The 24,109-nt window shown below is 42.4% G+C and overlaps 1 protein-coding gene across 6 annotated transcripts in view; it reads right to left on the bottom strand.

Moving 5' to 3' along the window:
* Window positions 1-24,109, bottom strand: part of QKI (QKI, KH domain containing RNA binding) — a 156,982-nt gene that overhangs the window by 30,094 nt on the left and 102,779 nt on the right. For all 6 annotated transcript variants that reach the window (XR_006388636.1, XM_044289356.1, XM_044289357.1 and 3 more), the window contains exon 4: window positions 21,377-21,520. Coding sequence is in view for 5 of the 6 variants with exons in the window: in XM_044289356.1 (XP_044145291.1) it covers window positions 21,377-21,520 (144 nt within the window). In the remaining variant the exon portion in view is untranslated. The remainder of the gene's footprint in view (window positions 1-21,376; window positions 21,521-24,109) is intronic.

The following is a 24,109-nucleotide window of genomic DNA, read 5'->3' as shown; positions in this document are numbered from 1 at the left end:
GATAATATTCTTGGCCCAAAAGGCCTTGATTTTTAGGGCTCCACGTGTGAGCGTGATCCTCCGTTCTGGACTTGCAGGAGCATACAGCGTATACTGATTTATAATGCTGTGTGACTCTGACCTTACTTCTACAGGATCATACTGACATCTGAGTCTTTATCTGTAAGGTCAAGCAGAGGCACATAGCATTAAAAGTCATACAAATGCTGTGCGCTCCTGTAAGTCCAGAACGGTGGATCACGCTCACACACACAGCGCGATTCCCACAATGGGCTCGTTCGTGTAAAACAGCCCTAGGATACATTTACACACTGCAGAAAATACCTCATCGGATATTAATGCAAACCCCAAGTAAACCCACTGCAAAATTTGCACGTGTAACGTTTACTTCGCCCCCTACAATGAAAGGTTAAATCTGTGGTGAAAATCTGCAGCAGAAATGGACATGCTGCGGGCTGAACTTTGATCAAAGCTTAACCACTTCGCTGCTACTCTAGTCAGTAAATTCATTGAAAAAGCGGGATCTATGAAAAAAAAAAAAGAAAAAAAAAATATATATATATATATATATATATATATATATATATATATATATAATATTATACAACACATTTCATCAATGAGAATATATGCCATTCAACAAGGTACTACCATACATACACAAAGTACTAAAAACACTCCCTAAAATCCATCAAAAATTCCATACCATATCCTCCTCTTCCCAACAAAACTAAATCCCTGAATCTGCATCGCTATGTATTCTCTGGTTCCATAGATCTAAACAAATGTGAACGGAGACCATTTAGAAGTCGGACTGCTTAGCCTGGCCAGTCACGGCTCGTCTTCCTGCCAGCTCAGACCTGCATTCATTCTTGAAAGACTGGAATGAATTGAAAGAGCCCTCTATTGGGACAAACGTGTCAATCACATGACCTATTTAGAAGCCGGCGCCCCAGCATTGCCTGAGAGAAAGCTCTACTGTTTGCTTCTCTCTTAGGCCCCTTCTCTCCAGCCTGTGGTTATTTTTCATAGCACTGAGAAGTACGAGGCCCAGACGGCAAACAAAAAGCCTTTGACTGAAATGTCTTTGAAAGTGACGGCAGAACATGTGACCAGCTACCTAAAACTCTGCAATTAAAGAACTTTACAGCTATGGGGCAGCACACGCTGTGCACAGAGAAGGGCCATTTCACATATTAAACAGCTACACAGCAGCTCACTGCAATTAACCTTCTAATAAGAGACGTCTCCACCGCTTTCTTCAGAGCCGCTTACACTGGCCAGTTATCGCCACACATTGCTTCTTTCATATTATCAACACCATAAAATAATTAGCAACATGCTCAGCAAATACAGCAAACCCCCAATATTCACAGCAGCTATTTGCTGCCTAGTGGGTGACTATCGCCATAGTGATGCCCCCTGGGAGGGTCCTAATGGAAGAAATCTTCAACAGATCGGCAGCAATTATTTTTGAAGATACAAATTTAGGGTCCATTCACACGTCCGTGGCATTGTCACATTTGTAACAACCTGCTTTATAAAAATAGCTCATGATCTAACCTGTCAGATGAACGTTGTAAATAACAAAAAGAAAAAAAAAAGTGCCAAAACAGCAATTTTTTTGTTACCTTACAAAGTGTAATATAGAGCAACCAAAAATAATCTGTACCCTAAAATAGTACCAACACAACTGCCACCTTATCCCATAATTTCCAAAATGGGGTCACTTCTTGGAGTTTCTACTTTAGGGGTCCATCAGGGTGTCTGCAAATGTGACATGGCAAGTTAAAATTATCCCTGTGAAATCTGCCCTCCAAAAACCATATGGCATTCCTTTCCTTCTGCGCCCTGCTGTGTGCCCGTACAGCAGTTTATGACCACATATGGGGTGTTTCTGTAAGTTACAGAATCAGGGCAATAAATATTGGGTTTAGCTGTTAACCCTTGCTTTGTTAGCAGAAAAAAATAAAATGGAAAATCTGCCCAAAATTTTTAATTCTGAAACTTTCATCTCCAATTTCCATTAATTCTTGCGGAACATCTAAAGGGTTAACAGTTTGTAAAATCAGTTTTGAATACTTTGAGGGGTGTAGTTTTTAAAATCGGGTAACTTTTTAGGAGTTTCTACTCTAGGGGTGCATCAGGGGGGTTTCAAATGGGACATGGTGTCAAAAAATAAAAAACTGTCCATCAAAATCTGACTTCCAAAAACCATATGGCATTCCTTTTCTTTGTGCGCCCTGCCGTGTGGCCATACAGCATTTTGCAACCACATATGGGGTGTTTCTATAAACTACAGAATCAGGGCAATAAATATTGAGTTTGGCTGTTAACCTTTGCTTTGTTATTAGAGAGAAAATTAAAATTGAAAATCTGCCAAAAAGTTAAATTCTGAAATTTTTCATTAATTCTTGGGGAACACCTAAAGGGTTAACAATGTTTGTAAAATCTGTTTTTAATACTTTGAGGGGTTTAGTTTCTAAAATGGGGTCATTTTTGGGTGGTTTCTATGCTGTAAGCCTCTCAAAATGACCTTAACTGGTCCTTAAAAAGTGTGTTTTGGAAATTTTCAGAAAAATTTCGAGATTTCCTTCTAAACTTCTAAGCCTAGATTCTAACATCCCCAAAAAATAAAATGGCATTCACAAAATAATCCAAAACACGACGTAGACATATGTGAAATGTTAAGTAATAACTATTATATGAGGTATCACTATCTGTTTTAAAAGCAGAGAAATTGACATTTGGAAAGTTGCAAATTTTCCCAATTTTTTTGCAAATTTGTGACAACTAAGCCAGTTCTACTTTACACCAGTTTAATAAATCTCCCCCCAATATCTTGAGATAGTTAATCTAAATGATGTGACCATAACAGGACACAAAAAGATGGGGGGGGGGGGGGGGATTTAGAAAAACTGATGCAAAGGAAAACTGGCTTAGTTGCCCAAAACAAACCAATCAGATCCCAACTTTTATTTTTCAGAACTTCTTTGGAAAATGAAAGGATCAATCTATTTGCTGCTATTGGCAACTAAGGCTGAGTTCACATCACTGTTCCACTTTCCATTCTTCTGATCCGTCAGAAGGACAGAAAAATTAAACAAAAAAAAAAACCCGGATCCATTATTTTGAGCAACAGCCATGCTCCGTTGGCATCAGTTTGAACTAAAAATAACTGATCCATTTTTTTTTTTAGCCATTTTTTAGACCAGGTTTGATAAATCGTTCCGTGGTCCGCCCCAAAAAATATAACAAGTCATATTCTTGCCTGTACTTTGCGGACAAGAATATGCAGTTATATTAAAGGCTGCGGAACGCACATGGATGCCATCCGTGATTTGCGGACTGCAAAACACACAACGGTCGTGTGCATGTAGCCTAACACTGAGTAATTCAGTAATTCTGGACTGGTGCCAGAATTATGGAAAGTAACAGAGTTTTGGAATTTGTTAGAATGCGCACTGGGATAATACTTAAATGAATTGGAAACTTATTACAAGACCAAGGAGGGTATCTAAAGATCTAAATATGCTCAGAAGGCCTGACAGTGTCCCTTTAAACCTTTGTCCTAAGAGCAAACAAAAAAATTAAGATATTGTTTTTAAAATGGTTTGCAACTATTGTAGGTGTTCACACTGTAACAAAATGTGATCTAGCTGAACACAGTATTTAAATCTCAGCAGAATATTATACAACTTATCCAACAGAGACAAGAAATGTCATTTTGGGGAGAACAATTTCTGTGGACTCGCAATAAGGAATCTCACTACCTCTTCAAGCTGTGGGAACGCAGCTTTTTCATATCTTCATATGCGTTTCACAGAGCAAAAAAAATAAATAAAAATCACTCACTAAATGTAATTAGTCTAAAATAAACAGAACACCAAGCTTAAGAGATGGAATTAAACTCCTATTAAGATCAAATAGATAAATTTACATTCGAGGGATTCCGCTCCTGTAGCACATATTTTCGAATTTATTGTTCCTCCAGCAGCTTCTACCATCAGAGACACCTGCTAAGAAGTGAATGGCTTTTAAACCAAAGATAAGATAGAACATTACAGGAGACTGCTACTTTGGGCAGCTTCTTGTGGCTTCAGTTGTTTGGTTTTGTCCACCCCTTCCATTACAGCTGGCTGCTTACCACTGGGCTTTATCACATTTTAATGGAATCTTTTCCACCAGCTGTTCCCTCATGCTCTAACCTCTCAGAAATCATGAATGCAAGTGAAAAGGAACTTTGGAACAGAATGGAGCATTTTCCAAAATGTGACATTTTCAGTGCAGCTGAGGGTGCTGTATCACAATGTAAATTTAGCAAACATTGGAGTCTCTCTACGTAAGACCATGTGTGGTCAACTAAGGCTCAAAAAACATTATGCAATGAAGTGGTTAACAAATATCAGTCATGAAGTAGTTAAAAACATATATGCTAATTTATGCCGGAAAGGAGAGGAATAAATAAAAAACTCATACACTTCCAGCAGCAACTGGATGGCATTGCCACCTGATAGGTCACTATAGGCACAGTTGAGGTGGAAGAATTTTATGAACTTAAGTACAGTAAAAAACAGAACTGATGTGCTTATAATCACCATTCCAGAATAAAGCGGTACATCCCAAGGTCTCCTCTTTATCTGTGAACATGAAGAGGTATCAAGATATTGGGAAAAACATAATAAACATGTAATTGATGACTTGTAGAAAGCACTAGAGGACCGGCACTGAGAGCTGCAAGGTACTCCTTGAGAACAAGCGAAGGTTAAACAAGCATAAGTGATGTTCATCACTTTAGGCATTTGTGAAAGAACAGAGTCCATTTTCTCACATTTCATCAGCATCCGAGGCGATGAACGAGTCAGCAGGTCAGTGCGTAGATTCCTCAGAAACAAACGGGCATTTCAATTGAGACCACATTACTGTGTGACCTAAGAGAACCCAAGTCCGGAAGCCACCAAACTCTCGGATTCTTGTTTTATGTGAAGGTACCCTTGGCACATTGTGCGTCTAGCACACTGCTCTGTCAAGCATAGCGCTGAACATTGCATACGCATGAGCTAAAATCAATACCAGCATAATATATACTGAAACAATACAAGTCACCAATGTTTAGCGGGATTACTCAAAAACAGAAACCAAATACCAAAAGAGTATTCAATCTGTGCTTGGAACAACGCACTTGTTATTTCATTTTCTCCAACGCTGGAGATTTCATGCATACGGTCTCCAGAAATGTGCTTACTGTACTGTATTTAGACTTAATAAGCAGATCGCCTGCGAGAGAGCGTAGATGAACTCCACCTCATTAGGAATGGAAGCAGCTTCCTCACTACTCAGCCTGTGCCACATGAAGAAGGGATCATACCTTTCAAACCAGTCATTTATAGGCTTATACAAACTCACCAAACTGATTTCAAGGAACGCCTCTTCGGTTTGAATATTCCCTCGGTAACTCATTTAGTGTGGCAGACAGGCAGGTCTAAACCAAGGCTTTTTATCCTACGGCTAAACCATCATAATGACGATTCTGTTCTGACAGCCAGGAGAGATTGCTAATTACTGTACTCTTAGTCCCCAGACAGATTGGTCCTTCAGATTAAAACGTGCATGAGGGAAAACAGAGGCAACACCTTCCTGAACAAATACTCCTGCGTTCTTATATGGCTTCTCATGCCGAACACTTCATTACTGCAGATAATTAAGGAATGCAGAATCTGGAAGGGAAATGCACAACATCCAGTCTTTCTACAGTATTTGCACATTTACATTTGTTATAAGGAATAAGAAACCCCACAAGAAATATCCTCAACCCCTTAATTTAACCCTGTCTAGGTAGACAATAAAAGATGTAAGAACAAGGTGACAACTTGCTATAAACAAAGGCTAGCAACACAAATCTTGTTTGGCCGACAGTTAAGCCTCATTCACAGGTCAAATGTTTCACGGACGTGTGCTGTACATGTTCTCCACGGACAGCACACATCCCCATTCATTTTAATATGTGTATTCACACATCTGTGTTTTAGCACGGTCCGTGGATTCGGGTTTTTAGCATGGATGCATGCTCTATTTTGTCCATGTTCACAAATCCCATCCGTGTTTCACGGATCATTAAGAAGAGATTCTTGGAAAATTATTTTTCAGCTTTTCAGTGTCAGGACTCTTGCACAAGACTGTACCCTCCGATATACACTCACCTAAATAATTATTAGGAACACCATACTAATACGGTGTTGGACCCCCTTTTGCCTTCAGAACTGCCTTAATTCTACGTGGCATTGATTCAACAAGGTGCTGATAGCATTCTTCAGAAATGTTGGCCCATATTGATAGGATAGCATCTTGCAGTTGGAGATTTAAGGGATGCACATCCAGGGCACGAAGCTCCTGTTCCACCACATCCCAAAGATGCTCTATTGGGTTGAGATCTGGTGACTCTGGGGGCCATTTTAGCACAGTGAACTCATTGTCATGTTCAAGAAACCAATTTGAAATGATTCAAGCTTTGTGACATGGTGCATTATCCTGCTGGAAGTAGCCAACAGAGGATGGGTCCATGATGGTCATGAAGGAATGGACATGGTCAGAAACCATGCTCAGGTAGCCCTGTGGCATTTAAACGATGGCCAATTGGTACTAAGGGGCCTAAAGTGTACCCAGAAAACATCCCCACACCATTACACCACCACCAGCCTGCACAATGGTAACAAGGCATGATGGATCCATGTTCTCATTCTGTTTACTCCAAATTCGGACTCTACCATTTGAATGTCTCAACAGAAATCGAGACTTATCAGACCAGGCAACATTTTTCCAGTCTTCAACAGTCCAATTTTGGTGAGCTCGTGCAAATTGTAGCCTCTTTTTCCTATTTGTAGTGGAGATGAGTGGTACACGGTGGGGTCTTCTGCTGTTGTAGCCCATCCGCCTCAAGGTTGTGCTTGTTGTGGATTCCCAAATGCTTTGTTGCATACCTCTGTTGTAACGAGTGGTTATTTCAGTCAACGTTGCTCTTCTATCAGCTTGAATCAGTCGGCCCATTCTCCTCTGACCTCTAGCATCAACAAGGCATTTTCGCCCACAGGACTGCCGCATACTGGATGTTTTTCCCTTTTCACACCATTCTTTGTTTACCCTAGAAATGGTTGTGCGTGGAAATCCCAGTAACTGAGCAGATTGTGAAATACTCAGACCAGCCTGTCTGGCACCAACAACCATGCCACGCTCAAAATTGCTTAAATCACCTTTCTTTCCCATTCTGACATTCAGTTTGGAGTTCAGGAGATTGTCTTGACCAGGACCACAACCCTACATGCATTGAAGCAACTGCCATGTGATTGGTTGACTAGATAATCGCATTAATAAGAAATAGAACAGGTGTTCCTAATAATTCTTTAGGTGAGTGTGAATGTGAATGAGGTTTTATGTGTAAATCAGAAACGGCAGGTATCCCAAAATATCAGCTGCAATAGAGAAAGTACAGTTGACAAAATTCAGTAAATATTTTAGCAATCTGATCTCTCCTATGGCAGCCTATACATTAGTGTCAAAACTAAGGGCCCGTTCACTGCAAACTTTTGGCGTGTCCTTTCTGCCTCCCATACATCTCAATGGAAGGCAGAGCTGAGGATTGCGGAGTGGTGGCTTATAGTAGTGGCAAGAAGGGACATGTCCGTTTTCAGATAGGCTGTGGCTTTAAGCTTTTTTTGTATTTAGAATGATATTATTTTCCCTTATAACCATGTTATAAGGGAAAATAATACAGTAAATTGACTTATCAGTTTACTAACATCTCCTAGCAACCATGCGTGATTTTCACGCATTCACATTAATTTCTATGAGGTTTGCGTTGCGTGAAAAACGCAGAATATAGAACATGCTGCGATTCTCACGCAACGCACAAGTAACGAGTGAAAATCACTGCTCATCTGAACAGCCCCATTGAAGTAAATGGGTCCGGATGTAATGATTTCACCTCACGCATTGCACCCACGTGAAATTCTCGCCCAGGTGAAAGGGGCCTAAATAGTGCCATTAGAAAGTACAACTTGTCCAGCAAAAAAAATAATAAATAACACAAGCATACGGCTATGTGAACAGAAAACTGGCATTGAAGTGCCAAATGGTAGTTGGCCAATGGCACAGTTCATTAGCTAAGCCAACCCCCTACTCCATCATGGCTGAGGCATAGAACTGAAATAGGATTCTGCTCATAGATGTGACACATTTTATTAGTAAGTTTATTCATTTTACATCAGAAAAACAATAGTTCCTTCTGCCATCAGACAGCCCCTTTAATGCTTTCTTGTGGATTTGCAAATATTTTGAACCATCACAATACAAAAAGGTAAAACCATGGGTCAAATCCGCAGCTAAATCTGCATGACACACAGCTTTAAGACTGTTATATAGTGGTGTGTGGTTGATCTTGCCTATTCATTTCCACGGACTATTAAAACCTTGTAATTTACCTGACAACTTGACATCAATCTAATTTATGCGCCTTGCGGTATTAGCCCTGCTGAACGATCTCAAGTTTAATTAAAAAAGAGCACAGGGCAAGTAAACTGCTCATACACAGAGACCAGGGCAAAGCAACAACAGTCTGTACCAGCAAAATAGGGCAGGCTACGTTTATCAATCTGGAGCTGCCACCTGGCTGGTATCTAACCGTCTGGCTGCAAACACTGAACCTCCCTGCCAGTGTTATTAATAGGGAACAATCAAAAGCCACAAAGAGAGTTTATTCTTCTCTAGTATATATGGAAACCCAATCTGGAGATAGCCATGCATCCTTCTCCGCATGCCCAGACGCTCTGCTTATACAGCACTACGTTTTCATTGTGACACTTATTATAGATTATAGGATGTGAAAATCCAAATGATGCACTGGATTAGGATGCCCGCCACAGGCATGTGGAAAATTATTGAATTTGCTGAGATTACAATCACTTAGAGCCGGACTCAATGTTCTCCTCACAAATCTTCAGTTTCAGCTTATTTTCTTAGTATTGTGCCTTAAAGTAGTTCCCAACCTCACGGAGACAGCACAGGTATTTGTACAAGGTAATAGCTTGAAAACTCCCAGAAGATGCAGATATAACACCAGCCTAAAAAAACTGCAATAAGGGCTTATTCAGATGGCCATATGCAGTCCGCAAACAAATTTCACTGACAAGTATAGGACATGTTTAATTTGTTTTGCTGAGCCATGGAATGGAAGAAAAGCTCAGAATAAGGCCCATCAGAAGTACACACCAGCGTGGTTTACAGAGAGATGTATTATATGGGACATAGGTGACCCAAAACAACTCTGGAGGATTTGCCAACTCCAAATCTATACAAATAATCATGGTAAGAGTACTTCTACATGGTGCGGATTAGGTGCACATTTTCTGCATGGAGTTTTGTGTGGCAAAGTCACAGAGTAATACGCAGTGCGAAACTGACTTGCAGTGTGGATTGTGAATTCTGCAGCTTTGTGTAGATTTTCATTGTGGATCTTTGCCATGGAAAAGGTGAAGTCTGGGGTAAATCCGCAACAAAATCCATGTTCTAAACACATGCGGATTGTGGCGTGGATTCAGAGTGGAAACTCAGGTCCGCACCAAAGTCCACATCAAGTACATTCGTGTGTGCAGGTAGCTCACAAACCTTCTAGGATGACCATCTATAATCACTAAAAAATATGAAGCCCAATAAAAGGTGCAGCTATATAACTGTATATAAGCAGTCAATAGAAGCGATTGTGGGAGTCAGACCTACAAGCCTCTCAGACTGAATAGGCTGATGACAGGGAACACCAGCATGTATTTAGTACATAGGGTTTTGTGTTACTTTTAATGGTTTTCATAACATATTGTCCTCATTAGGACATGCACTGAAGTTGATCTGCACTATGAAAATTTCATTCACCTTTTCACTTAAGCAGTCTGTCAATTTAATGTGTTTTCCCCATAGATGGCTCCGATCAGTGTAGACAATGCAGCGCAGAGGCAGAATGAGACGTCATACCTGATGTGAAGCTGCAATACCATGCATCGTACAAGGACCACACAACACCTGCAAAGGAAGAAATTCACCAGCTTCATAACGCCTTGCCTAAGGCCTTTTTTTAAAGTGCCTGGAGCTGTTGATTTCACTTTAGCTGACTTGAGCACACTTGACAATGAGACCCACAGGGTTAGAGACTGGGTCTTACATTTCCACAGCACAGTGAAAACCTCTGCATCAATATGAATCAGTGACACCACATTGGGATTTTTAACACATGCTATGAACATAGGAAACATGTGCGCCTTGCAGAATTAATCAGTGTTAAATTGGATAATGTTATAAAATGAAACAGAGCACCAGCAACAAACGCAGTGTCAAAAATCAATTCCATCTAGATATCTCATTTTCATGCTTAGTTTCTGTTTGCTTCCTGATGGACAGGGTTGCCTCACACGCTGCTGACCTACAAGACAAATCCACTATGTCAGCAGTGTAGAGAACATCATGTAACATTTCCAAGAAATGCAGATGGCACCATGCTGAATACTAGTCATGTGGTCCATGTGCCGACAATGAGGACATGGATCCTTGTACAGTGCTACCCAATATGATACCGTTATATAAAAATACAATAAATAGAAAAATATAAACATACTTTGTTACCCATCAGTCTCCTCAGCATTGTAAAGCAGCACCTTTTTTCAGACAGTCATAGCTGAGTGAAAGCAGCAGAGCCAAGGCCATATTCCTACGCTACAGGTCAGACAGCTGTGTCCTTGCGGTCCCGTGATAGCTGCTCTGGAAATATCACATTCATAGGGCTTGTACAAAGCATGTTAGAAACTGATCTCAATCTCTAAAACGGCCTGACATAATCTGGTTTACAGAACACAGACATTTTGTCAGTGTCAGTTATGACTGCCAGCCCAAAGACAACAAAATCCACAGCTGGCCAATTACTGTGCGGGAGAAAAAGCTAAATATAAAATCCATCAAGTCTAGCAAAGGCAGAGCAAGAACTCCTCCTCACTGCTCAAATGGTTTCATCATTTCTCATAGGTCTTCAGGAGACTCCACAGCATGGTCAGAGCTGTAGCATCCATAGTGTGCAGAGGTCCTCCAGCCTTCCAACAGTACTCCTCAACATCCAAAAACGCTGGCTTCCATTTGGGTTTTGCTAGCGGCAAATGCATCTCCAGATGTCTTGCATTAACATTTCTGCAGGGATTTATTTATTTTTAATGAGACACAGGTTAAAACCATTGAGTTGTTTGGCTACTAGACCGGACGGGTCCAGTTCTTAACACATTTTAGGAAAGGGACAGTTTTTGTACACAGTATATGGCAGCATGCTAAACTATTCCCACTGTCAAAAAGGAGCAGAAACCAGACATGAGAATGGAAGTTCTAGAGAAATAGACAATATATAAATGGTAACTGTTTCTAATGTGTTCCCATTAGGGGTGCAATAAAATTCCGGCGGCCGAAAATATCGGCCGAAAATATCGGCCGAAAATGGGCCTAATCCATTTCAGCCGATATTGGTACATATCGGCAGAAAATATGGTTGGTTATATACGTTCGGGCGACCGGCTGGCGGCGCCCCTCATGCTGTGCCTCCTAAACGCTTACCGCTCTAAAGAGTCTCCGGCTCAGTGCTGCGCAGCCTGCTGTGTCTGCTCTGTGCTACTGTTGTTGTTAGTGTAGCGTGGCCGAGCTCTGTTCGGTATGCGGTACAGGAGCTTTTGTTTCCTGTTTCCTGTTCACTTAGTGTGCACTTCCTTTCAGTCATGCCAGGTACAAGAAATAAATGCTCCTGTACCGCGGACCGAACAGAGCTCGGCCACGCTACACAGGCTACACTAGAGGTGACAAGAGGGGAGGGGGAGGGTAGAGGGAGGGAGGGGGTAGAATGAGAGTGACAAGGGAGGGAGGGGGTAGAATGAGAGTGACAAAGGAGGGAGGGGGGGTAGAATGAGAGTGACAAAGGAGGGAGGGGGGGTAGAATGAGAGTGACAAAGGAGGGAGGGGGGGTAGAATGAGAGTGACAAAGGAGGGAGGGGGGGGTAGAATGAGAGTGACAAAGGAGGGAGGGGGGGTAGAATGAGAGTGACAAAGGAGGGAGGGGGGGTAGAATGAGAGAGTGACAAAGGAGGGAGGGGGGGTAGAATGAGAGTGACAAAGGAGGGAGGGGGGGGGTAGAATGAGAGTGACAAAGGAGGGAGGGGGGTAGAATGAGAGTGACAAAGGAGGGAGGGGGGGTAGAATGAGAGTGACAAAGGAGGGAGGGAGGGGGAGAATGAGAGTGACAAAGGAGGGAGGGAGGGGGAGAATGAGAGTGACAAAGGAGGGAGGGAGGGGAGAGTGACAAAGGAGGGAGGGAGGGGGAGAGTGACAAAGGAGGGGAGGGAGGGGAGAGTGACAAAGGAGGGAGGGAGGGGGAGAGTGACAAAGGAGGGAGGGAGGGGGGAGAGTGACAAAGGAGGGAGGGAGGGGGAGAGTGACAAAGGAGGGAGGGAGGGGGAGAGTGACAAAGGAGGGAGGGAGGGGGAGAGTGACAAAGGAGGGAGGGAGGGGGGATAGTGACAAAGGAGGGAGGGAGGGGGAGAGTGACAAAGGAGGGAGGGAGGGGAGAGTGACAAAGGAGGGAGGGAGGGGGGGAGAGTGACAAAGGAGGGAGGGAGGGGGAGAGTGACAAAGGAGGGAGGGAGGGGGAGAGTGACAAAGGAGGGAGGGAGGGGGAGAGTGACAAAGGAGGGAGGGAGGGGGAGAGTGACAAAGGAGGGAGGGAGGGGGAGAGTGACAAAGGAGGGAGGGAGGGGGAGAGTGACAAAGGAGGGAGGGAGGGGAGAGTGACAAAGGAGGGAGGGAGGGGGAGAGTGACAAAGGAGGGAGGGAGGGGGAGAGTGACAAAGGAGGGAGGGAGGGGGAGAGTGACAAAGGAGGGAGGGAGGGGGAGAGTGACAAAGGAGTGAGGGGGGGGGAGAGTGACAAAGAGTGAGGGTGGGGGAGAGTGACAAAGGAGTGAGGGGGGGGAGAGTGACAAAGAGTGAGGGGGGGGCGGAGTGAACAAAGGAGTGAGGGGGGGAGAGTGACAAAGGAGTGATGGGGGGGGGAGAGTGACAAAGGAGTGAGGGGGGGGGGGGGAGTTAAGGAGTGACAAAGGAGTGAGGGGGGGGGAGTGACAAAGGAGAAAAGGGTGAGTGGGTGGGGGGAGTGACAAAGGAGTGGAGGGGGGGGTGAGAGTGACAAAGGGTGAGGGGGGGGAGGGCGGACAAGGAGTGAGGGGGGTGGGGGAGAGTGACAAGGAGTGATGGGGGGAGAGTGACAAAGGAAGTGAGGGGGGAGAGTGACCAAAGGGAGTGAGGGGGGGGGAGAGTGACCAAAGGAGTGGGGGGGGGGGAGGGAGGGAGGGGAGTGAAAAGGAGGAGGGGGGGGAGAGTGGACAAAGGAGGGAGGGGGAGAGTGACACAAAGGAGGAGGGGGGGGGGGGAGAGTGACTTTTTTTAAAATAACCACTTTGGGTGGCATTGTGTGTATAATATCTATGTATCTGTTTAACTTTATATTTTAATTCACTTTCCTTTTTTTTTTTTTCTTAAAAAAGGTATTTTAAAAGTATTTGGGCAAAAAGGCAGTTTCGGTTTTCGGTCAAGGGCATCCTGAATTTTCAGTTTCGGACCATAATTTTAATTTCGGTGCACCCCTAGTTCCCATCATCTAATTCAGCATCCGACTTAAAGCTAGTCCACATTTAGAGGGCATTGGTTTATTGAGCTTCCATTTTACTTATTTTGTTGGATTAGGGTGCATTCACACGACCATAAGTGTTTTGAATTCCGCAAATTGCGAATCTGCAAAACACAGACACCAGCTGTGTGCGTTCTGCATTTTGCGGAAAGCACATGGCTGGCCCTATGATAGAGCATCTCTTTTTCTGGACTGCAGAATGGAACTACATATGCGGGCAAAACAGAACTACGGATGTGGACAGCATATTGTATGCTGTCCACATCTTTTACTGGCCTGTTTGTGTGCATGAGGCCTAAGAGGGAGTTCACACTACTGCTATATATTTCCGTTCTGCTCCGTTAAACAAAAACTTTTTTTTGTTTTACTCATTATTTGTATATACAACGGAAGACATTTACAGATTCGCACAGCATGACTAGATTTTTCTTTGCTACAATACTTATAAAACCAATGAAAGACAGAAAAAAGACACAGATTAGAGAAGGTCAAAATAAGGATGTCCTATAAATCAAGAGTGGCACCCTGCTGGGATACTGATGCACCTCAGCCTGCTTCACGCTGGGTTGGGACGATGCCTATCGTGTACATTTTTAGCATAATGCCATTCAAGTAACAAGGTTGGAAGCTAAGTGGCCATTTGCCAGACTCTGGATTGAAGTGCGCTTGCACAGAACTGTTATTTCCACCAGCAGATAAGGCACAAACACAGCAAAATGCTTTACAAAAAAAAAAAAAAAAAAAAAAAAGGCTCACCCTTAAAATTCACATTAAATAGTTAACATTTCTTGAAGTACTCTAACCTCCAGAAATCTTAGGTCAACAAGACAGGTACATATTTAGATTTGCATTCTTTCGGCATAGAAATACACCCAAATTACTTGCATACACCAAAATATACCAGACTGTTCATTTCCTTCCGAAAACGAATGCAGACATATCCTGTTTTATAGACAACCTGCTTCCCACATTCCTGCTTTAGTGGCAGAAATAAAAAGGCACAAGCAGCCTGAGGCCAGAATGGTAAGACGCATATAATACTGTACAGTTGGTGCTGTAACATTCTTGCTACACTATAAGGGATTTTTCACACGAGCGAATGCTGTGCGTCTCATCCGCAGGGCGAATGAGAGCGAAGCCCCGCACTGGACAGCAGAGACACGGAGCAGTAACATGATTGATAATTCTCTGATCTTTTTACTACAAATTCACAGTGCAATAAAAGTTGTCACCATGATTTTTGTAGTAAAAAGATCACAGAGAGGCAAAGAGCATTATCAATCATGTTAATGCTCCTTATGGCCTCATGCACACGACCGTTGTGTGCATCTGTGGCCGTTGTTCCGTTTTCCGTGATTTTCTGCGGACCCATTGACTTTCAACGGGTCCGTTGAAAACTCAGAAAATGCATCGTTGTTCATCTGCGGCAGTGATACGTGTTTCCTGTCAGTCCAAAAAATATGACCTGTCATTTTTTTGACGGACAACGGTAAACGGACCCATTCAAGTCAACGGGTCCGTGAAAAAACACGGATGCACACAAGATTGTCATCCATGTCTGTGATCCGTAGGCTACTTTCATACAGACGGATCCGAAGATCCGTTTGCATAAAAGATTTTTCAGAGGTGAGTTTTCACTTTGTGAAAACTCATATCCGACAGTATATTCTAACACAGAGGAAATCCCATATGGGGACGCTTCAAGTTACAATATACTACGAACTGTGGACATGACTGCAGCACCCGATCTCTTACAGGGGGCTGTGATCCGCACAAGTGCCCCCCCCCCCATCATTGGTGGCAGCGGAGAGTTCCGATCGGAGTCCCAGTTTAATCGCTGGGGCCCCGATCGGTAACCATGGCAACCAGGATGCTACTGCAGTCCTGGTTGCCATGGTTACTTAGCAATATTAGAAGCATCACACTTACCTGCTGCGGATCCTCCAAAAATCAAGGAAGACCCACGGAAGAAAAAATGGACACGGATCACAGAACTACGGAACCAGTTTTTGCGGACCGCAAAAAAAAAAAAACAAAAAAAAAAAAACACGGTCGTGTGCATGAGGCCTATCTCTGCTGCGGAGTGGGGCTTAGCTGTCATTCACGCTGTGTGAAACAGAGTCAAAAAAATAAAATCATTTATAGCTTGCTATACCAGGAAAACAGTCCCAAGGAGAGGTCATATAAAGAGCAGTCATACAGCCATGGACATGCCGCAGGTAGTACAATTATCTGATCCAGAATATTCTGTATAACATTCGTACCAACCTATCTGTGCGGGGCATGGCTTCCTTGAAGACCAGCAAACCATGTACAGGCAAGAATCACTATGCGAGATCTGCCCATGAACAGTTTATTTCTATACGGACTCTATGCAGAAAACCTGCACCATAATACCACAGTACCAGCAAAGTATACGAGAGTAGCCAAATCTCATTTACACTTTTTCCCGTTTTTTCTGTTCTGTGATTTTGAAATCCACAACATGTTAATCCTTTGTTTGGATTTACCCATTTTAACACAAGGGGGAGATCTGCAGGAAACGCGCATCAAATCCACACCAACAGCCATAAGCTAAACATGCGGTTTTGTACAGATATATGGAAATCTGTGCCTATTTTCTCTTTGTAAACCTGCACCCGTTTACATGTACCCCAAGGGTGAAATCACGTGCAAATTTATTACAAAAATTACTGCAACTAAAAATTTGTCTCATCCATGTGAATATATTATTTCTGAAGCAAGCACATGGGACTGCATTCAGTCCAATGGGATGGTTCAGAAATGTCTACAACAGATATGCCACATGTGAATATTCCCTAAAGCTAGCCATACACTTAGGACTTAAATGTGGCCTGAAGTGCGCTTGGTGACACATAGACTTTAGTGTTAATGTGGAGAATTGGCTGCCTATTACGGGGGAATTTTGAAAACCAACACGCCGATTCTCATTTCCCCTTCTGTAGGGGCAGGTGGCCTAGTACATATTAGGGTACTTTCACACTAGCGTTTTTCTTTTCTGGCATAGAGTTCCGTCCTAGGGGCTCTATACCGGAAAAAAAACTGATCAGGTATATCCCCATGCATTCTGAATGGAGAGTAATCAGGACATCTTCAGTTCAGTCTGACTGTTCAGGACGGAGATAATACCGCAGCATGCTACGGTTTTATCTCTGGCCCAAAAAACTGAACACTTGCCATAGGAATGTATTAGTGCCGAATCTGGCATTCAAAATACCGGAATGCCAGATCCGTTCTTCCGGTATGTGCATGCGCAGACTGAAAATAAGGTGAAAAATAAATAAATGCCAGATCCATTTTTTTTCCCCACAGGAATGTATTAGTGCCGAATCTGGCATTCAAAATACCGGAATTCCAGATCTGTTCTTCCGTTATGCGCATGCGCTGACCAAAAATAAGGTGAAAAAAATAAATGCCAGATCCATTTGATGACACTGAAAAAACTGATCCAGCATTTGAATGCATTTGTAAGATGAATCAGGCATTTTTCAGACTGATCAGGATCCTGATCAGTCTTACAAATGCCATCAGTTGGAATATGTTTTGCCGGATCCGGATCACTCTGTCGCAAGTGTGAAAGTAGCCTAAGACTGTTGGAGGACAGTATAAGTTGAAGAGGTAAAGATTTGGCCTAATAATGTAACCTGCTAATGACCACTTGAGAATTACACATTATGGATAATGATGGATGTGACTGCAAACAATCCATACTAGCAAGGAAATTGGTACTGGGCCTCTGTAGATTTCTATTGCAAAAATACATATCTGTCTTTCCAGCAGTACGTAAACTTCCCTTTCCCAACCTAGTGCCCACCTCTTTCTTCCATAGTTTTAATCCCCATGGTAAAGAGGTGAATGGCAGTTAAATGATTCTCCATGGATGCGGACCATTCACTTCAATGGGGCCAAAAAACATGCGGTGCAATGGATGTCCATTCTGTGGGTCCTCAAAAAAAGATTTGCAGGCAAAAACGGCAATGGCCGTGTGCATGAGCCCTTAGGAGTCTAATCAGTAGAGGTCTGACACCCAGCACCCCCATTGTGCTGGAACTAGCACTTTGAACTGATTCGGATGCACAACGCCGCTCAAAGTGAAGTGGCCATACTGCAGCTCAGTGTGATAGGTCATCGATATCATAAGCCCACAAAAGCCCTCTAAATCTCTACTGATTGCATCCAAATGTTTCTTCATAATTTCCCGAATATTGATTTCATGGGGGGTTTCCAATTTCCAAGCTGGCATACCCTGAGCAAGAGCCGTAGTCACCACAGTGACAAACAAGCCCCCACAGCTCCTCCCCCTGAAATAACAGCACAACGAAAAATCAAGCAGCATAAAAGAAAACCTTCCGAACAGAAGAGAAGGAAGCATTTATGGTAGTAAGAGCTGTGGAACGCAAAGTGTTAACCAAATTCCTAATGAATAATGGTATGATCATGCACCACATTTAATGTAATCCAGTAAAGTGATCCGATCACAGTCTAAATGTAGCACAGTCCAACAGTGCAGAAAATGCCAGAGTCTAAACTCCTGCTTTCCCTCCCACGTATAAATTTTGCTGGCAGGCACACAATATGCCCAAACGTTTGAGCTGCTACTCTAGCCGTGTCTCTCCTAGACAGAAAATCATATGCTTCAGCTTAGAGTAAACAGCAAAGTGAAAAGCATTGAGCTGCTAATCACCCTTCACCATAAGAAGAGGAAGGGATGGGATCAAGATAAGTAATGCTCAATGCAAATCACAAGGGAACAGATGAATGCAGGTATACACTTAGATTGGGGGGGGGGGGGGGGGTCAATCATTTCTCTCCCCCATGAAAATTAGCATTTTATCATAGATCTAAAAACGCACACAGTGTATAAACACATTGCACACACTGCTATAGATTAGGGTTCATGTGTGCCATTCGTTCTGCGCATTGGGGGACCAAATTGTAGTCCCCAATGCACGGGCACCATCCGTTTGGCTGGCACAGACAGATCCAAACCCATTTGGAGTGCTTCCGGACAGAAAACCCATGGAAGCGCTCCATATGCACCTTCCACGATGTGATGCACAAATGGCCGGTGCCCGTATATTGTGGACCAACAACATGAGGCCTGTGCATGAGGCCTTAGACTGAGTATGTCATGCAGCCGGTAAGCAAGTGCTATTACTGAGATAATTCTACCAAGAAATCCATCACCAATACAAAGTCATAGGTCAAACGCCACAAAAAAAGCGATACTTTTTGTGTGATTAGATTACATGTACTGCAAATAGTTAACTAAATTTCAACACTGGCATTGGAAATTGTACACCATTATCTTTGATATTTTTGCAGCCTAAATCTCTTCAAAGAATACTCTTAGAGGCCGGCATGGAAGCGGCTCAATCTCACCGTGTTGATACATTAATCTGTAGGTGTGTGAGCTCTAATTTCACATTTCTACTATCGGTGAAATACCACAGTGTCACGTCTATATTGCTGGGATAGAAAAAGAAATTGCCTTTCTTTCTCGCACTCTGAAAAAGAAAAGCTGAAAAGAAAAAACAATTTAGCAGATGTCACCGTCTTCGGCTTATGGACAAAGTATAGCATTAGAACCTTTGAGATTGAATATATGTCTGAAGAAAAATGTCATGTAAAACGTCTACATACATTCCCCATAAGAGCAGAGAAGCTTTAATGCTTTCCATTACACCCTTTAAAATGTTAACCATTTATGCAACATGATAGAGATATATATATATATCTCTAGTTTAAGAGTAATCATTTAACACGTTCCCATAACCTAACATGCTGTATCTCTATAAATTAGCCAATAAGCTAACCAAACATCAGAAGCATCTGGTCAAAGTCAGAAGATAGAGATAAGCCTCCCTAGAATCCCAGTTAAATGACTGTGCCAAATGTACAGTTTGAGGACAGAACTGCTTACATAAACATTACACAGAATTGGTTGATAGGCCTGGGGCCTGTGAGACATTTTACACCTCACTGTAGGAAAAATATCACCTGAAGCTCCTGTTAGCTGAAATATATCCACTGAACCTGAACATGCTGCTTCAAAAATGTAGCATTACTTTAACGGCTTGCTTTAGGCCCATTGGAATTTCTCCGCCATCCTTCACTCCGCTGTTTAAAGGGTGTTTTTTCTGTAAAGGGCGTCCGCTCTCACACAGACACAGGCTGGATGGACAATCAATAAAATCTGACTAGTGAGCTGTTCTGTAGTGGCTAGCCACAGAAAATGACCTTTGCATTCCGGTAATACGACCGTTCCTTAACTCAATGATATGGTTTATGAATGAGACTGCAGCACAGGTATATAAAGAGGAAAACAAATGTACATCCAGTCAAAGAAGCATAGTAATATTGTAACCAAATCTATTATTTCATGGAGCCACTGTAAAGACTATGTTATGGAAAACCACAATTCCCTTATGTAGTGGGAACATAAGCAGCCCCTACTCACCTTTACCAGGAGAAGAAACTCAAGAAAAATCTACAAGTCTACAAGGAATGGCAATCCGAAGTCCCATCACCAGATCACTGAGAGGGCATACCCAATGTCTGCATGACCGCTAAAACCATTCCTTAGAAAGACGTATTACAACTTCAAAAGGTTGGGGTTTTATTTGAACATTCAAAAAAAGTGCCATTGTGAACTGCATTTAAAGGAAATCATTGTTCAGTTTTTGGGCAAACAGATCAGACTGAAAGAACTGGTAAGTACTAAGCTGGCAGACGCCATGCCACCACTCTGGTTCCTTTGGTAGATCTCTATTTACCCAGCTGCAGAGTTGACATCACGTTGAAAACACCTGACCACTGCAGCCAATCACAGGCAAGTTACTGGCTGCAGCGGTCACATGTTTAACAAAAGGTTAGGATTCCAATCATGCCTCTGTTAAAGAGGTTTTCTTCGATTTCAATAAGGATGGCCTTTCTTCAGGAGAGGTCATCAGTATTTGGTACAACACCTGGTAGCCCCAACAATCAGTAGTTTGAAAAGGTGCTCCCCTCCACACAGCATACCAAGCACAGAGTTGTCAATGTATAGCGGCTGTGCTTGGCATTGCAGCTCATGTCCATTTACTCAAATGGGACTGTATGGCAGAAAGGTTATCAGACAATCAAAAGTGATGTCACAGCTTAGTACACTGTGTGGCGATGTGCTCAGTGGCCTTTTCAAACAGCTGATTGGCAGGGGTGTTGGGAGTCGGACAACACCAATCAATAGCTACCTGATCTTGGTAGGTCATCAATATCAGAACTCCCTGCATACTCTTTTTAACATCTCTTGATTTCCCTTAGATTAATAACGAGGTGAGAAGTATATAAATCCATGTCAGCCTCATGGGGCAGCGCCGAAGCCTTTCAGAATCACTGGCCATGACTGCACTGCTGTTAACAGCTCTACCACTACATACCAGTCTGTTTGATGGCCAAAAAGTTTCCTTTAAACTGCGACGCAGAGAAAGAAATTTCAGCACTCAAATCTAAGAATCCTGTCACTGGCCACACTGGTACATGGGCAGACTGGCCAATAACCAAACTGATAGAGCAATGCAGAAGGTTTTAATATATTGGGAAGTATGAAAGCCAACAGGGTACTTACTGCAGGAACCAGTAACTTTTTCACTTCTTCCACTGCTCTTCTTAATTTAATTTCTGCTCGGTTTTGGGCATCTTCTACTGTGATCAGTACATGCAGGTCTTCATTCAGATGCTCCCAGTTTGGCTTTCCTCTATTTTGTTCCTCCTGGAAGTAAAGTGAAATGTATTAGGAAAACTGTGACTCAGACTATGTCAGAACTTGGGAACAAATGTAAAGCAGCAGGCGAGAAATTAAGTTTACAGTCACTTAAAAAATAAATAAATAAATAAATAATTGAATGAATGAATGAATGAAAAATTACATTTTAAAAACACTACATGTTGTGTGTAGCACTTGTCTTAATAGCATCAGTATCCAAATATTAGGTATGTATATCTTGTCATCTGAATTTAACTACAACCCCTCTTGAAAGACCTCCCTTTGTTAAAATGACATTCAGTAGCTGTTGTCCCATCAGGTAAAGGAAGCATGCACATCCATTTTTAGAAAGTCAAATGCTTGGCACAACCAGAAGTGATACTGCCACATGTCAATATCACCTTGCATCCCTGACCATAGTCAAAGTAGTGCTGTATTTTTAAGAACATGTGGTAAAGAACCACTGTATAGTCCTAGTCTTCCCCATGTACAAACCATTCACAAAGCAAAACACTGAATATCGTATTCAGTGACTGCACCCAACATATAAAACAGCATCCTGTTGATTTTTATGAAAAGAAAAACTGTTATGCATGTGACATACTACTCAGATTCCCCTAGAAAGCCGCCTTCATCTACACCCTCAGCAGACAGAAGACGAGACAACTTTCATCTAAACAAGACATGCCTTATTTGATGTGAAGTGATTGGTCTGTGTGGTCACTATTGATCGCTATGGCTTGAATCACGCTCATTACAAATGTCCGCTCTTCCCTAGAGTCCCCATTGCAGGCCATTAGGTGCATTTCCTTTTAGCATGGTTCCTCGACGAGAGGCTGCACAATCGGATTTATTTAGGAAACAGCAGAGATTTTAAGTTAAAGGTAAGCTTTACTAAACGATACAGTCCAGAAGCTGAATCACAATGTGCACAGTCACAGTTTAATTATTTGCTGCCAAGAGACAGGTTTGCTTACTCAGCTTGTCAAAGTGAAATTTCCAGTATTAGTCCTGCATTTCCTCCTTTTCATTTCTTTGTAGAATCGCCGTAATATGGGGCAGATACACTCAAACTAGTGTTACATATACAGAACAGTCTAAGGCAGTGACGGCTAACCTTGGCACTCCAGCTGTGGTAAAACTACAACTCCCAAGATGCCCCCCTTGCTTGGCTGCTCTCAGAACTCTGCAGAAATAATTGGAGCATGCTGGGAGTTGTAGTTTCACCACAGCTGGAGTGGCAAGGTTAGCCATCACTGGTCTAAGGCTACATGCACACAAACATATATCAAGTAAAGGACGGCTCTACCTCCTGGTTTGGGATGGCCAGGTGCACCTATCTGATGTCGCACTCAAGGCACCCAAGTAGTAGATCAAAAAAGAAGGATGGGCACTCTAATATCCGGAACCAATGAGTTAAATTTAATATAATCACAATATTATTACATATATAAAATTAACATATAAATATGTAGGATTGTTCCAATCAGAGATGTATACGTGGACAATCTGTTAAATATCTTCAATAGGTATATAAAAACAGGCCTGTCACTATATAGTACACAGTGAAAATAGACTACACAATAAAATATTACAAGATAATAATTAAAATACTGATAGTAGCCGCTGGAAATACGTAATGAGCTAGTGCAGGTTGAATGGAAATGGAACCACTGGTGGTTACCCAGTCAGATCCACTCAATCTGCAGATAAGTAGAGACTCCTAAGGTAGTGGAGTATTAAATACTCCACTACCTTAGGAGTCTCTACTTATCTGCAGATTGAGTGGATCTGACTGGGTAACCACCAGTGGTTCCATTTCCATTCAACCTGCACTAGCTCATTACGTATTTCCAGCGGCTACTATCAGTATTTTAATTATTATCTTGTAATATTTTATTGTGTAGTCTATTTTCACTGTGTACTATATAGTGACAGGCCTGTTTTTATATACCTATTGAAGATATTTAACAGATTGTCCACGTATACATCTCTGATTGGAACAATCCTACATATTTATATATTAATTTTATATATGTAATAATATTGTGATTATATTAAATTTAACTCATTGGTTCCTGATATTAGAGTGCCCATCCTTCTTTTTTGATCTACATGCACACAAACGTTGTTTGTTTCCGTGTCCGTTACGTTTAGTTTTTTTGTGGATAGGATGCATTTCAATGGGTTTGTAAAAAATGCGCAAAGCACACGGTGTGCTGTCCGCATCAGTATGTTCAGATCCATCTACAAATGCTGTCCGTTTGCATGCAGATTGCCGGATCCGGCAGGCAGTACCGGCGACGGAACTGCTTGCCGCATCACTCTGCCGCAAGTGTGAAAGTAGCCTTAGCTGTACAAAAATGGTGAACTGCTTACAATTAACCAGGTTCAATCCAAATGTGTGATAAGACGAAAGACAGGTCAGAGACAAGTCCTGCTTTCAATTAACTGGTTGTGAGGACTCATTGTCCAGGAGGGCTTATTTAGACTCATACTAGGGAGGTGCGTTTTTGTTGGTTGAGGGTGCCATACATTGCACATTACAGAAATATTGCTTTGCATCTGGGAAAGAATATGTATATAATACTGTAC

Source organism: Bufo gargarizans, chromosome 4, assembly GCF_014858855.1.
Source record: "Bufo gargarizans isolate SCDJY-AF-19 chromosome 4, ASM1485885v1, whole genome shotgun sequence".
Lineage (NCBI taxonomy): Eukaryota > Metazoa > Chordata > Amphibia > Anura > Bufonidae > Bufo > Bufo gargarizans.
Note: the sequence above shows the minus strand (reverse complement) of the source record. Positions and strands in the feature narration are given on the sequence as shown.